Raw genomic sequence first — 15,063 nt, 5'->3', positions numbered from 1 at the left:
GGGTGTGGGCTAGACATATAAACTAAAACCAGCTCCAGGCATACTCTTTGGTGCCATGAAAGGAGCACTAATTGGATGCGTACCAACGGGTCGGCCCAAAAGAGACGGCTTGATCTGCATAGATGCAGAAAACTGTGAGCCAAAAGATGGCCTGACATCCTGCAAGAAGGTGCTCTGTGGCACAGAGAATGCATCATCTAAGTCCACATAATTCCCATGCTGGGGTATATGCAACGGTCCAGAAGACTGATGCTCATATGCACGGCGGGCATCTGCCATAAAACCCTTGGGTGGAGCAGAAAAAACATCTTGACTGTCTGAGGGGTCCCCTTGCTGGGGTGTGGGCTGCTTGCCCTTGTCCTGCATAGTCTGGCTGATCTGTTGCTTGATCTGCTGTCCCATCTGCAAGAAGGCATTCTCAAGCATAGACGAGAGAGCATCCAAAAATTTCCCTTGCTCCATAGGTATAGGAGATGCGGGGCGAGTAGTGGCAACTATCCCACCTGTATGGGCACTCTCAGTAAATGCCATCTGCTCCTGTTGAGCAGCCTCATCACTGTCATGCAATGTATCACGAGGGGCACGCTTGGGTGCCATGATGACTGTCACACGAAAAAGGCCGATGGAGAAGCTTAGGAGGAAGATCGATGAAGAGGCTTCAAAATGGAGTCGAGATGACTCCAAACGGGACTGCGGAAGGCCCCTGCTGGAAATTTGACTTTTTACCTTTTTTTTTTGGTGGGGGTTCCTAAGTCACCTAGGACCGTTATGACAGCTCTATCCTAAGACTACTAAGACTATTAGGACACTGACTTAGGCTAACCTAGGCCTCTAACTAAACCCAAGCTGCCTAGCCAAACCTCAGTAAAGTTAACCCTAACTAATCCTAACTAACCCTAACCTGACCATACCACAACTAACCTAAACTTAGAACTTAGGATAAGGTTTTGGAAGCGTGGGAAAACAACGGACGGCGGTGTCACGACGGTGGTGTGGGTGTAGCGAGGGCGGCGTGAACGCGGTGAGGGTAGACGATAGATTTGCGATGGGGTAGGGCCAGAATGCGACGGGACTGGCAGGGCAAGGTCAGCATAGGCCTCCACGCAAGTGGTTTTGTGTCCGTTTACCACATCTGACCGAGTCTTGGCCTCTTTGGTAGCTTTCATTTTCAGCCTCCATTTTCTTGGAATGCGCCATTATTGCCCTTGATGCAATTCTTCCAAACTCTTTTTCAGATCTGTGTTTTCTTCTGGCAAAAGCTCTAATTGAAGTGTCCTCACTCGCTCCAATGCTTGTTGCTTAAGAATGGGAGTGTAAAAAATAAAAAGGGAATGGGAGTGTTGAAGTGTTGCATTGTCTTTAAGGTTTCAATAATTACATGGTGATTTTCAATGTGTACAATTCTTTCTGATGCACATTTCTGTTTGTGTGTTTAACAAAAAATGTCATGGGGAAAGCAGAGTTGTATTTTTAGTGTGTTTTTGAGCTGATTAACTTTTGTACTAGCATTTATTGCTGTAAACTGATTAAGATGTTCCTTTGGTTATGTAGGTCCAACCAAAGCAAGCCTCTTCTGGTGAGTATATGCCAAAAAGCTCACTTTCTTTTAGGCTACTCTACACTGTTGACAGGCCTTTCACAATGAATTCATGAGCTTTAATGTGATTTTCTAATGGCCCGACATGAGCAGTAAACTATTTCTGAGTACTTTTAACTCAAATAAATGTAAAAGAAGCAGAGACATGCTCTTGTAATCTCTGCATGCAAAGAATTTGAGATGAAAAGAATGGCAATCTCTGCATGCACATGCAACACTAGGTTACCAATGATGGCCAAACACCTTGCCCTCAAATTCTTGAACGCTTCAGTGGTGTCTGCCACAAATACTTAGGGTTCGGAAACTGAGTGACATTGGTAGGGATGATGTAAACGTGACTACGTGCTATCCTTTTTTGGACAATAAAATCCTCTTTATTAGGTAAGCAAAAATACATTCACAAATCACCTCTGTTAGGATGGAGCCAATGCAATGTAAAGCAATCGTAGCTTGCACATGCAACACTAGGCTAGGCTAGGCCTCTAGAGGTAACATGGGCAAACAATTTACTCTAATGGAGAGTGTTTACTTCGTGGTATTATACAGTAAATTAAAGATGGATACATGAGTTGGAGCATACTCTCTCTCTCTCTCTCTCTCTCTTTTGCTCTCTACCAAGATCCAGCTCTACCATGACCACTTCTTGAGAGTATTGGTGGATGGAGTGATTATCAGACCCGAGTACCTTGAGGACAGGTGAGTCTCGTCACATGAGTTGAGGATCGAGGCAAGGAGAGCCGCATGTATGTCTAGAGAGCAACAGATTTGTAGGTTATGCACATTGGCCGAGGTGAGACAGAGGATTATTTCCTATGTATCTACCTAGTTTACTATGAGAACTGAGGACACACTGTCTCTTTCAAGAGGGGCACTGTTTTGGGCCTCTCGCGGCTGAGTGACTTTCATGATTAGGTATGCGTTGGCCTCTATCTGATGGAGATGCGACGGCATAGAGAGACCCTATTGCATCAAATTAGGTAGCAGGAGGGAACAATGCCACAGAAGATAGAGATGGATCGAGCTCAATGACATGCCACAACTTTCTGCACATTCTAGTGATACAATCTCTAATCTAACTCACACTCAGATCATGGGCGATGGCATCTCAGTTGTTCCACCCAGCCAAACTCTCCTAGATCACATTTTTCAATAGATACATCCTTTTTCTTCCTCATGCATATCCACGAGACCCTCATCTCCCTAGATGGTTCCCCTTGCCACATGTCATCATTTTAGCCTTTCCACTTGGTGCACCATTTACCCCTCTCTTGGGGCACATTTAAAACCACTTGCCCCTTGGCATTATTGCACATTTAGGTGCACCTAGGCCTTAGCACTCAGAACCACCTAGTCAATGCCATTTCACCCTCACCTAGGACCTTGGCATTTACTTCTCTTGACCATTTCATTTACGCACATTAATTATTACAAAAGTTGGTCATCTAAGAGAAAATGCCCACCGATCTTTCCGAGGTCATGCTATCTCGGCTAGAGCATAACATTCCTTCCCTCTTCAAGCATCAGCGTCCTCGATGATGAAATCTGGGAACACTCTCCGTAACTGGTATACGGATTCCCAGGTAGCTTCCGATAGAGGCTGACCATGCCATGCAACCAACACCGTGGGTATCTTTCGATTTCGTATATGCATTGTTCCTCGGTCCAGGATTCTTGTTGGTTTGCGTCTTGCATTATCCTCTATCTCCTGAACAAAACCACACCTTCGATTAGTGAGTCACCAATATGCAAAAATTTCTTTAAACGAGAAACATGAAACACTGGGTGCACCTTACACCCCGGTGGCAATTCTAATTTATAGGCTACCTTGCCTATTCTTTTCAGAATTAACCACGGCCCACAGTATCGAGGTGATAACTTAGCACACTCTCCTGAAGTCAATGATTTCGAGTGCAAAGGAACTCTGAGAAAAACTTTTTCTCCTTCCTTAAATACTCTTATAGACCGGTTTTCATTCGCATACACCTTGGCTCTATCCATAGCCTGGCGGATATTAGCTCTCGCAAGTGCTAGCATCTCCCGCATGTGAACCACAAAGTTCGCGGCACTAGGCACTTTCTGAGGTACTCCAACTATAGTTGGATTTGTTGGTCTATAACCGTAGTTTAGCTCAAACGGACTGAACCCTGTAGATGAATGTTTTCTATCATTGTAGGCAAACTCCAACAATGGCAACCACTTGTCCCACGTATGTTGCCTCAATGACACATATGCTCTCAGCATATCCTGGTTGACTCTCTCCGTCTGACCATCCGTCTCAGGATGATCCCCACTACTGATTCCCAACTCAGTCCTTAGTGTCTCAAATACCGCTGTCCAAAAATGACCGGTAAATCTGACATCTCTGTCTGACACTATGGATCTAGGCAATCCATGCAGACAAAATATATGTCTAATAAACAAATCCGCCACTTGCGGGGCACTAACAGACTCTCTAGTCGGAATGAAGTGAGCCATCTTGGTTAGACGATCAACCACCACAAGATAGAATCATACCCTCCTTGTGTCGTAGGCAGCCCTACAATAAAGTCCATGGAAATGCTCTCGCACTTACTTAGTGGTATTTTCAAGGGCTGTAAAAGTCCGGGTGGCTTCACCCGCTCGGCCTTGCTTACCTGACATGAGAAACACCGTGTCACATATTCATGAATATGCTTTTTCATCTTTGGCCAAAAGAAATCTCGCTTCACGAGATCATATGTCTTCTCGACTCCTGGTTGTCCTGCACATGGGCTATCATGGCACTGTCGAATGACTCTCTGCCTGAGATGATTCTGACTAGGTACTACAACCTTGCGGTTTCTAACTAGCATACCATCCCTTATGGTATATCTTGCATAAGTTTGGCCTTTTCTGGATGCCAGGTCATCCTTTTCACTTTCCCCGGGTGTTAACACATGAGCCTTAGGCCATAAGCTTTGGACAAACTCGTCCATCTTTAGAGTTTCTCTGATCTCGGTCATTAGAGCACTCTCTAATACCGTGAAACTCAGGTTGTGCATAATGCGAGACAACGCATCAGCAACCTTATTGTCTTTTCCTCTTCGGTACTGAATCGTTAAATTAAACTCCTGCATGAGCTCTGTCCACCTAGCTTGGCGGCCCCTCAAGTCAGGCTGTTTACTGAAATGTTTCAGAGTATCATGATCCACATCCACATAAAACTCTGAACCATACAGATAATGCCTCCAGGTTTTCAAAGCATGGATAATAGCATACAACTCCAATTCATGAGTTGGCCAATTCCTTTGAGAGGGAGAAAGCTTCTTGCTTTCAAATGCTACTGGCCTTCCCTCTTGAAGGAGAACGGCTCCTACCGCAATGCCACTTGCATCGGTTTCTAGGAACAACGGTTTCTGGGGATCAACTATTTTTAACACCGGTCTTGTGACCACAGCTTGTATTATGGTGTTAAAACTTTCTTGTTGATTCTGTCCCCAAATAAAAGGTACTTTATCTGAGGTCAGATCAGTCAATGGCGACACTATTCCGGAATATCCTTTGATATGCCTTCTATAAAACTGGACAAATCCCAAGAATGATCGCAACACGGTCAGACTCTGAGGGATTGGCCAAGTTAGTATCGTAGCCACTTTCTTCGGATCCATTTCTACCCCCTGTGGAGTAATTATGAACCCTAAATATTCAAGCCTAACCATACACAGTATAGTTTTCTTTTTATTTACATAAAGACTGGCTTTCCTCAAAGTACTGAACACTACTCTTAAGTGTTCACGATGCTTTGTAATACTTTTATTGAATATCAGGATATCGTCAATAAAATGTACTACGAACTTTCCGATATATGGACGTAGCAAATCGTTCATAAGCATGACGAATGTCGCTGGAGCATTGGTAAGTCCAAAGGGCATTACCAAAAACTCATAATGACCAAACCTGCTTCTGAAAGCGGTTTTATGCACATCCTCGGCTCTAATCCGGATTTGATGGTAGCCACACTTAAGATCTATCTTGCTGAAAATCATGGCTCCATGTAATGCATCTAGCAAATCATCAATCCGAGCCATCGGATACCTGTGCTTAACAATGATATTATTCAATGCTCTGTAATCTATATAGAGTTGAAACATATCATCCTTTTTCTTCTTTAATATCACTGGCGAAGCAAAAGGTGAGAAACTTGGTTGAATCTGCCCCAACTTGAGGTATTCTTCCAGTTGTCTATGCACCTCCGCCTCTTCAATGAAACTCATTCTATAGGGAGGTCTATTTACAGGTTCTGCCCCCGGGATCAGTTCAATCTTATGCTGAACTTTCCGCTCTGGAGGTAATCCATAAGGTAGTTCATCCCTAAAACATTCAGAGAACTTCTTTGATATCTCTTTAGCCAACTCGGCCATTTTCCCATCTTGGGTAGCCTCAGTGCTAGTCGATGCATCATCAATCGACTCTACCGATGCTATACACAGACACAGAAACTCTTTCGGAGTCCTCCGAATTTCCATGGCTGAAATCAGTGGTCCTCGAGGTAAATCCTTCTCACCTCGCAAAACATATTCTACCCCGTTCATCTTGAACTGATAAATATGCTTCTTCCAATCAATGGCTGGATTTTTCCGAAAATGCCAAGCCATACCTAGGGCTATATCTGTGTGAGCAAGTCTGGTCAATTCAAAGTCCAGCTTCTCAACATAGTCCTGAATTCGAAGTTCCAACTGGGTAACCCTTTGGTCCCATACTTCAGTTGAACTTCCGTCCGCCATCTTGACCGTATAAGCATAGTCAGACGGACTAGTTTTCAACTTGAGCCTCTTAATAAGCTTCGAGTTGATTACATTGTGTGTTGACGCTGAGTCAAACAACACAATCACATCATGATTGGCTACTTGTCCTTTCATTTTAATCAACTCGGGCTCATCGAAAACCGTATACCCCATTGTTGCGGGCTTAGAAAGGATGTTATCAAGTGCACGGCTTACTAACTTAGTAATAGACACACTTAACAACACAGGTACTAACCTCTGAGAAGGTCCCGCCAATTGCATCTGCATATGTTCCGCATTGGGACTCTCCTGCATTTCCACGTCGCATTCAGATATTATCATATTAGCCGTGCGACGGTCTTTATTCAGCATTTAGGTGCACCTAGGCCTTAGCACTCAGAACCACCTAGTCAATGCCATTTGACCCTCACCTAGAACCTTGGCATTTACTTCTCTTGACCATTTCATTTACGCACATTAATTATTACAAAAGTTGGTCATCTAAGAGAAAATGCCCACCGATCTTTCCGAGGTCATGCTATCTCGGCTAGAGCATAACATCTAGTCTACTCTTGGAATAGCAGAGTAGAGGAGGAGGAGACAATTGATATGAGGCCAATATGGATCAATGGAAAGAGAGCGACGAGGAGCGATGGTATCACGAACACTAACTAACACGATCACTTTTCTATTCTCCCTGTTCCGCCAATATTATGGGCAATACAATATCACAGGCGATGGCATCATCTTTTTCCTCCCAGCCACTCTCATAGATCGCATGAACTCAAAAGATCCGTAATTTCTATTCCCTTCATGCCTATCCACAAGCCCACAGTTCCCTAGATGGTTCCCTCTGCCACATGTCATCATTCTAGACCTTTAACTTGGTATACCATTTACCCCTCTCTTGGGGCAGAATTAAAACATTTGCCCCTTGGCATTTTTACACATTCTGGTGCACCTAGGCCTTAGCACTCAGAACCACCTAGTCGATGCCAATACACCCTCACCTAGGACCTTGGCAGTTACTTCCCTTGACCATTATATTTACGCACATAAACTATTACAGAAGTCGGTCCTCTAAGGGAAAATGCCCACCAATCTTTCCGAGGTCATGCTATCTCGGCTAGAGCATAACATTCCTTCCCTCTTCAAGCATCAGCGTCCTCGATGATAAAATCTGGGAACACTCTCCGTAGTTGGTATACGGATTTCCAGGTAGCTTCTGATAGAGGCTGACCATGCCATGCAACCAACACCGTGGGTATCTTCCGATTGCGCACTTGCATTGTTCCTCGGTCCAAGATTCTTGTTGGTTTGCGTCTTGCATTATCCTCTATCTCTTGAAACAAAACAACACCTTCGATTAGTGAGTCACCAGTATGCAAAAATTTCTTTAAACGAGAAACATGAAACACTGGGTGCACCTTACATCTGGTGGTAATTCTAATTTATAGGCTACCTTGCCTATTCTTTTTAGAATTAACCATGGCCCACAATATCGAGGTGATAACTTAGCACACTCTCCTGCAGTCAAAGACTTAGAGTGTGAAGGAACTCTGAGAAAAACTTTTTCTCCTTCCTTAAATTCTCTAACGGATCGGTTTTCATCCGCATACGCCTTAGCTCTATCCATAGCTTGGCGGATGTTCGCTCTCGCAAGTGCTAGCATCTCCCGCATCTGAACCACAAAGTTCGCGGCAGTAGGCACTTTCTGAGGTACTCCAACTATAGTTGGATTTGTTGATCTATAATCATAGTTCAGTTTGAACGGATTGAAACCTGTAGAGGAATGTTTTCTATCATTGTAGGCAAACTCCAACAATGGCAACCACTTGTACCATGTATGTTGCCTCAATGACACATATGCTCTAAGCATATCCTCTAAAATTTGATTGATTCTCTCTGTCTGACCATCCGTTTCTGGATGATCCCCACTACTTATTCCCAACTCAGTCCTTAGTGTCTCAAATACTGCAGTCCAAAAATGACCGGTAAATTTGACATCTCTGTCTGACACTATGGATTTGGGTAATCCATGCAGACGAAATATATGTCTAATAAACAAATCCGCCACTTGCGGGATTCTAATAGATTCTCTAGTTGGAATGAAGTGAGTCATCTTGGTAAGACGATCAACCACCACAAGGATAGAATCATATCCACCTTGTGTCGTAGGTAGCCCTACTATAAAGTCCATGGAAATGCTCTCCCACTAACTTAGTGTTATCTTCAAAGGCTGTAAAAGTCCGGGTGGCTTCACCCGCTCGGCCTTACTTACCTGACACGAAAAACAACGTGTCACATATTCATGAATATGCTTTTTCATCTTTGGCCAAAAGAAATCTCGCTTCACGAGATCATATGTCTTCTCGACTCTTGGATGTCCCGCACATGAGCTATCATTGCACTGTCGAATGACTCTTTGTCGAATGACTCTCTGCCTGAGATCATTCTGATTAGGTACTACTACCTTGCCATTTCTTTTCAGCATACCATCCCTTATGGCATATCTTGCATACGTTTGGCCTTTTCTGGATGCCAGGTCATCATTTTCGTTTTCCCCGGGTTTTAACACATGAGCCTTAGGCCAAAGGCTCTGGACAAACTCGTCCACCTTTTGAGTTTCTCTAATCTCGGTCATTAGAGTACTCTCTAATACCGTGAAACTCATGTTATGCATAATGCGTGACAATGCATCAGCAACTTTATTATCTTTTCCTCTTCGGTACCGAATCATCAAATTAAACTCCTGCATGAGTTCTGCCCACCTAGCTTGGTAGCCTCTCAAGTCAGGTTGTTTACAAAAATGTATCATGATCAACATCCACATAAAACTCTGATCCATACAAATAATGTCTCCATGTTTTCAAAGCATGGAGAACAACATACAACTCTAATTCATGAGTTGGTCAATTTCTTTGAGAGGGAGAAAGCTTTTTGCTTTCAAAGGCTACTGGCCTTCCCTCTTGGAGAAGAACTGCTCCTACCGCAATGCCACTTGCATCGGTTTTCAGGAACAACGGTTTTTGGGCATCAACTATTTTTAACACCGGTCCTGTGACCACAGCTTGTTTTATGGTGTTAAAACTTTCTTGTTGATTCAGTCTCCATATAAAAGGTACTTTATCTGAGGTCAGATAAGTCAATGGCGATAATATTTCGGAATATCCTTTGATATGACTTTGATAAAATTGGACAATCCCAAGAATGATCGCAAAGCGGTCAGACTCTGAGGGATTGGCCAAGTCAGTATCGCAGCCACTTTCTTTGGATCTATTTCTATCCCCTCTAGAGTAATTATGAATCCTAAGTATTCAAGTCTAACCATACACAGTATAGTTTTCTTCTTATTTACATAAAGACTGGCTTTCCTCAAAGTACTGAACACTATTCTTAAGTGTTCATGATGCTCAGTAACACTTTTATTGAATACTAGAATATCGTCAATAAAATGTACTACAAACTTTCCGATATATGTTTAATATCATTGGGGAAGCAAAAGGTGAAAAACTAGGTTGAATCTGTCCCAGCTTGAGGTATTCTTTCAGTTGTCTTGGCACCTCAGCTTCTTCTGTAAAGCTTAATCTATAGGGAGGTCGATGTACAAGTTCTGCCCCCGGGATAAGCTCAATTTTATGTTGAACATTCTGCTTTGGAGGTAACCCATAAGGTAACTCATCCCTAAAACAATCAGAGAACTTCTCCGATATCTCTTTAGCCAACTCGGCCATTTCCCCATCTTGGGTAGCCTCAGTGCTAGTCGACGCATCATCAATCGACTCTACCGATGCTATACACAGATACAGAAACTCTTTCGGAGTCTTCTGAACTTCCATGGCTGAAATCAATGGTCCTCGAGGTAAATCCTTTTCACCTCGCAAAACATATTCTAGCCTGTTATCTTGAACTGGTAAATATGCTGTTTCCAATCAATGGCTAGATTTTTCCAAAAATGCCAAGTCACGCCTAAGGCTATATCTGCGTGAGCAAGCCTGGTCAACTCAAAGTCCAGCTTCTCAACATAGTCTTGAATTTGAAGTTCTAACTGGGTAACCCTTTGGTCCCATACTTCAGTTGAACTTTCGTCCGCCATCCTGACTGTATAAGCATAGTCAAACGGACTAGTTTTCAACTTGAGCCTCTTAATAAGCTTCGAGTTAATTACATTGTGCGTTGACGCTGAGTCAAACAACACAATCACATCATGATTGGCTACTTTCATTTTAATCAACTCGGGCTCATCGAAAACCGTATACCCCGTTGCTGCGGGCTTTGAAAGGATGTTATCAGGTGCACCGCTTACTAACTTAGTAACAGACACACTTAACAACACAGGTACTAACCTCTGAGAAGGTCCTGCCAATTGCATGTGCATATGTTCTGCATTGGGACTCTCCTGCATTTCCATGTCGCATTCAGATATTATCATATTGGCCGTGCGACGGTCTTTGTTCAGTGGACAATCTTTCCACTGATGTCGCTGAAGGCAGCCGAAGCACAATCCCTCTTTCCTAGCTTTCTCTTTTTGCTCAGGGGTCAACGAGGACTTTGACCAAGCTCGGGCTGCCATTGGAGTTACTTTCCTTTTCACCCCAACGGTGGTACTTGTCTTTGCTGGTCCCTCAACTTGCTTCACCTGCTTGGTTTGGCCACTTGGTTGCGAGACACTTGTCTTTGAAGTCCAGTTCCTCTGAAATCCCCCTTTTCTCGGGTACTCATGCTGAGTCCCTGTCTGCACAAACCCACTACATCTGCCTATGGCATCCTCGTAGTTCAAGGCTACTGCAATAGATTCATCTAATGTAGTCACATATTTAGCCCGAACTTCCATTTTAATCTTGTCGTTCAGTCCATAGATATAGTCTTTCAACTGAACCGACATAGGGAGAGGGTCTGTTATCTTCATAACACATTCCCTGAACTTGTCAGTGTACTCTGCCATCGATAAATTCGTTTCACACTAATCATGCGACTCTAGATCACATCCTTACACTTTGAGGTGTCATTCAGGATGTTAGAGCACGGAGACCGAGGGTTTATTGTTGCTTTGTGGATTTTTGCAAGGCTTTTGATACAATGTTGAGAGCTTGCCTCATTAGATGCCTACAGGATTTGGGATACGGTCATGACATCATATGGGCAGTCATGGTACTTTTTTGAGGCTGGGTTTACATGGCTATAGGGTTGTTCATTATCACGAACTTTGTTGGCCTCCACATCGATGAGCTTGAGTCCTTCATCGAAACACTAGGAGGGACAAGCTCATCTCCCCCCCTCATGCTTATGCATTTTGACTGCACCAAGAACCTAGAAAAAGACATGCACCTTATTTGAGGGTTTGTGTTGTCAATTTGAGCTTGTACATCTTAAAGGGCTTGCTGCACAAGTAGAGAGAGAGAGAGAGCCTTGAGTGAAACGTATTCTTTTCACCTACCTTCCTGCATTCCAGTTACATGTGTCTTGAACTCTCTTGTTCACAATGTTGCTCCTTGATGCTTGACCATTTACAAGGGAGCTCTAGGTCACTTGGAGGTGCTGTTGCTGCATCTATCCAACACAATCATCAGTAGAAACATTGCCACATTCCCACTTGCTAGACGCAATGTAGGTGCTTGAATATAAATCTTGCCAAGTGAATGATGACATTTGAACAAATATTGTATGTGGCACTAGGAAGATCTCTCAATCCAAGTTTGGTGTAGATCGGACTATGAAAAATTCTTTGCCACCCAACAAGATGTGGCCTTCACTTAATTTAGCAGCTTGCACAGCAATCATGCGCTGTGGAGATTTTGTTTCTTTAGGGTATGTTCTTGTACAGTTTGGTATCTGAAGTTATTTATGCAAATTATTGTTTTCAATTTGGTGTATTCATGCTCTTTACATCACAATACTTGCCTATGCTCATGCTTTTATCATCACAATACTTACCTATGCGTGATGTATTCCAAAAAAACAAAGTATACCATGTGGTTAGATTCTTTGTATTTCGGATGCATGGGGAAACTCGGGAGGAAATTGATCACAAAGATGATCTCATGCAAAACTCACAGCACACTAAAAAAAAAGCAGTATTCATTAGAAAAAATATAAATTCATAGCTGTCTCAAGACAGCTACTACTGAAAACTAAAAACAGTAGTAAAATAGTTCTAACTGGGCCAAAGCACCGTCTCCAAGAGAATGCGCATCTTGGAGAGATTGATGCAAGGAAGAATGGAAGAAATATGCAACTGAGAGTGCTCGTACAGCCGAATGTTATGAGCATGATGTAACGACCACAAAGCCCAGTAAAAACACACATACACACACACACACACACACACACACACACATACAATCTTCTGTGTACATAATGATGCGATGCTCATGGACTGCTCTTTGCCATTCCTCTAGCTTTAACTACCGTTTTCAGTATGTTTGCTGGACACTAAATGTTATTTGTCCTTTGTTGGACTTGTTTTGAAGCATCTAAATCTAGTGCTGGATCCCAACATGAGAGCAAGCATTACAGAGGAACTGAGCAGAGTCTGAAGCTGACAAATCAAATCTGTAGGGGGGAGCGGAAGTCTGTATCAGGAAGAGTTTCATCAGACGCATTCAGGATCAATATATCGGGTCAAGCAGTGCGATCAACTTTGTCCCAGACTAGGCATCCTATTCAAGTCACTCCAGCACATAATCTGCACAAAACAGCCTCAACAGAATCTGGGTGGTGGGAGTTTACAACCCACGATTTGTCAAAAATTTCTGTTGCTAGAACTTCACCTGGCAATGGAAGACCTTGTGTTAGCTCTGACGTGGCTTCTCCAGCTTTGAGAGGACCTCAATCTCACGTAATCGTGCACCAGGTAAGCCTCAACAAATCTCACATTTCTATTTTATCATTGCTACTTCCTTGAACTGTCTGGTGCATAACAGATAATCTGATTACATAAGATATCATAAAAGCTGTTTTCAGTGCCATTTTTTCATTGAGATTTGTGTTTGACAGTCTCCTTCTAAATCCCAAGAGAGGATACTACAGAATGTTGAACTGCAATATGGAGATGCAGCAAAGGAGCCATTGCCTAGATTTGGTAGGCGTGAGCTTTGGGATTATGTCGAGAAGACACGCCAGAGTCCTCAGCATCAAGTTGCATCTTTATCTAGCTCCCAAAAAAAGAGAGTTGCTGCTCCTCCAAAGAGGAAACACCAAAGACTGTCATTGGACAAGGGCTTGCTTCAAGGAAGCATGTCATCTGTTTCCAAAGTATCCTGTTTGAAAGCATCTATTATGGCTCATCTACCCAAATCCAGAGGTATTGAAGTAGAGGATTCTCAGCTGCAAAAATTGGCTCATCACTGTACCTGCATTAAATACAAGCAATGATTCAAGATGTGGGATGAATAAAATGATGCTCTCCTGGAAAGTGGTAGTACTTGGGTTTCTGACCTGGTTTATTACTTTTTGGGATGCTGTTGTATCCTAATGCTTGACAAGATTTAAGTGCACCTTTTATTGCAGGAGTCTGCAAAATAAAGAAAGAAGGACCATGTGCTGGAACAAAAGGTTATCGTGCGCCGGAGGTAGCTTGCTTCAAGAATGCCAAGAGTTTTTCTTTTCCCTTTTTTGGGTAGACAAGCACAATTCTGTTGGTGTTTAACTTGCATTGGAACCAAAATGCAGTATGTAAATGTTCAGTTCTTGGTTTTGTAGGTCCTTCTGAAATCAGTTCTTCAGTCGGAGAAAATTGATATCTGGTCTGCTGGAGTCAGTCTGTTTCAGCTGCTTCTTGGAAAACCACCTTTTTCATCTTCCAGTAACATTGAACAGTAAGGAGGGATTACAATACTGTACTGTTGACTTGCTCAAAATTGAGCATTTCTAGCTAAGCCAAGGAATTTTAATGCAGCATAGTATTTGTACTCCTTCTGATGTTCTACTATTTCTGTTAACTTACATAGTGTTATTGTTCTGCTCTAGATCATTGGTTGATATGGCCCAGTTTTGTGGTACGGATGCGATTTTAAAGTTGGCTAAGGAGCACCATCGAGAAGACAGTCTTTTGAAGGTAGTCAAAAAATTCAAAGTTTTCAAACTTTAGCGAATCTTGTTCTTTTAAATCACTATGTAAATTTTACTTCCATCTTTATTGCTTCCTAAAGTTGGATTTCAGTTTGTATATTTGGATTTCATGCCTAGTATGTGTGGGTGTCTGGATAGGCATGCTTGGGAGCATAAGTTTATATACGATGATGGTCCACGCCCAATGTTGGGCGCTGATGATGTCTGTGGGGATCTCATAGTAGCTAGTCTCTACTATGCATGATGGAGTCCAGTGTGTCCAATCTTGTGCATGATTGTCATGAGATTGAAACTGCACACTGGTTTGTGCCTTCAGAGGATGAGTTTGGGCATGCTTTTGGATTCATTTAGATATACATAGATCAGAGTGCAGTTCAGGGCAAACTTCTCTATTTACGTGATGTATTTTTTGTTTTCATGCATAGTATGCATGGGCGTCTGGATATGCATGCGTGAGAGCATTAGTTTATACGATGGCCTGCGCCCAATGTTGGGCGTTGTTGACATCTGTGGGGATCTCATAGTAGCTAGTCCTTGCTAAACTCCAACGTTGTGCATAATTGTCATGAGCTTGAACCTGCACATTGGGTTGTGTCTTCAGAGGATGAGTGTGGGCATGCTTCTGGATTCATCTAGATATACATAGATCAGAGT

At 42.9% G+C, this 15,063-nt stretch overlaps 1 protein-coding gene across 1 annotated transcript in view; it reads left to right on the top strand.

The window, feature by feature from the left end:
* Positions 1–15,063, top strand: part of LOC147893363 (Protein kinase superfamily protein) — a 38,320-nt gene that overhangs the window by 6,657 nt on the left and 16,600 nt on the right. Inside the window, exons 9-14 of the mRNA XM_087386457.1 lie at positions 1,552–1,576; positions 12,810–13,192; positions 13,336–13,642; positions 13,849–13,910; positions 14,041–14,156; positions 14,308–14,395. Coding sequence (XP_087242583.1) covers positions 1,552–1,576; positions 12,810–13,192; positions 13,336–13,642; positions 13,849–13,910; positions 14,041–14,156; positions 14,308–14,395 — 981 coding nt within the window. The remainder of the gene's footprint in view (positions 1–1,551; positions 1,577–12,809; positions 13,193–13,335; positions 13,643–13,848; positions 13,911–14,040; positions 14,157–14,307; positions 14,396–15,063) is intronic.

This window comes from Dipteris shenzhenensis, chromosome 15 (assembly GCF_047967505.1).
Source record: "Dipteris shenzhenensis isolate YYH24624 ecotype China chromosome 15, Dip_SZ_1.0, whole genome shotgun sequence".
NCBI classification, from domain to species: domain Eukaryota; kingdom Viridiplantae; phylum Streptophyta; class Polypodiopsida; order Gleicheniales; family Dipteridaceae; genus Dipteris; species Dipteris shenzhenensis.
Note: the sequence above shows the minus strand (reverse complement) of the source record. Positions and strands in the feature narration are given on the sequence as shown.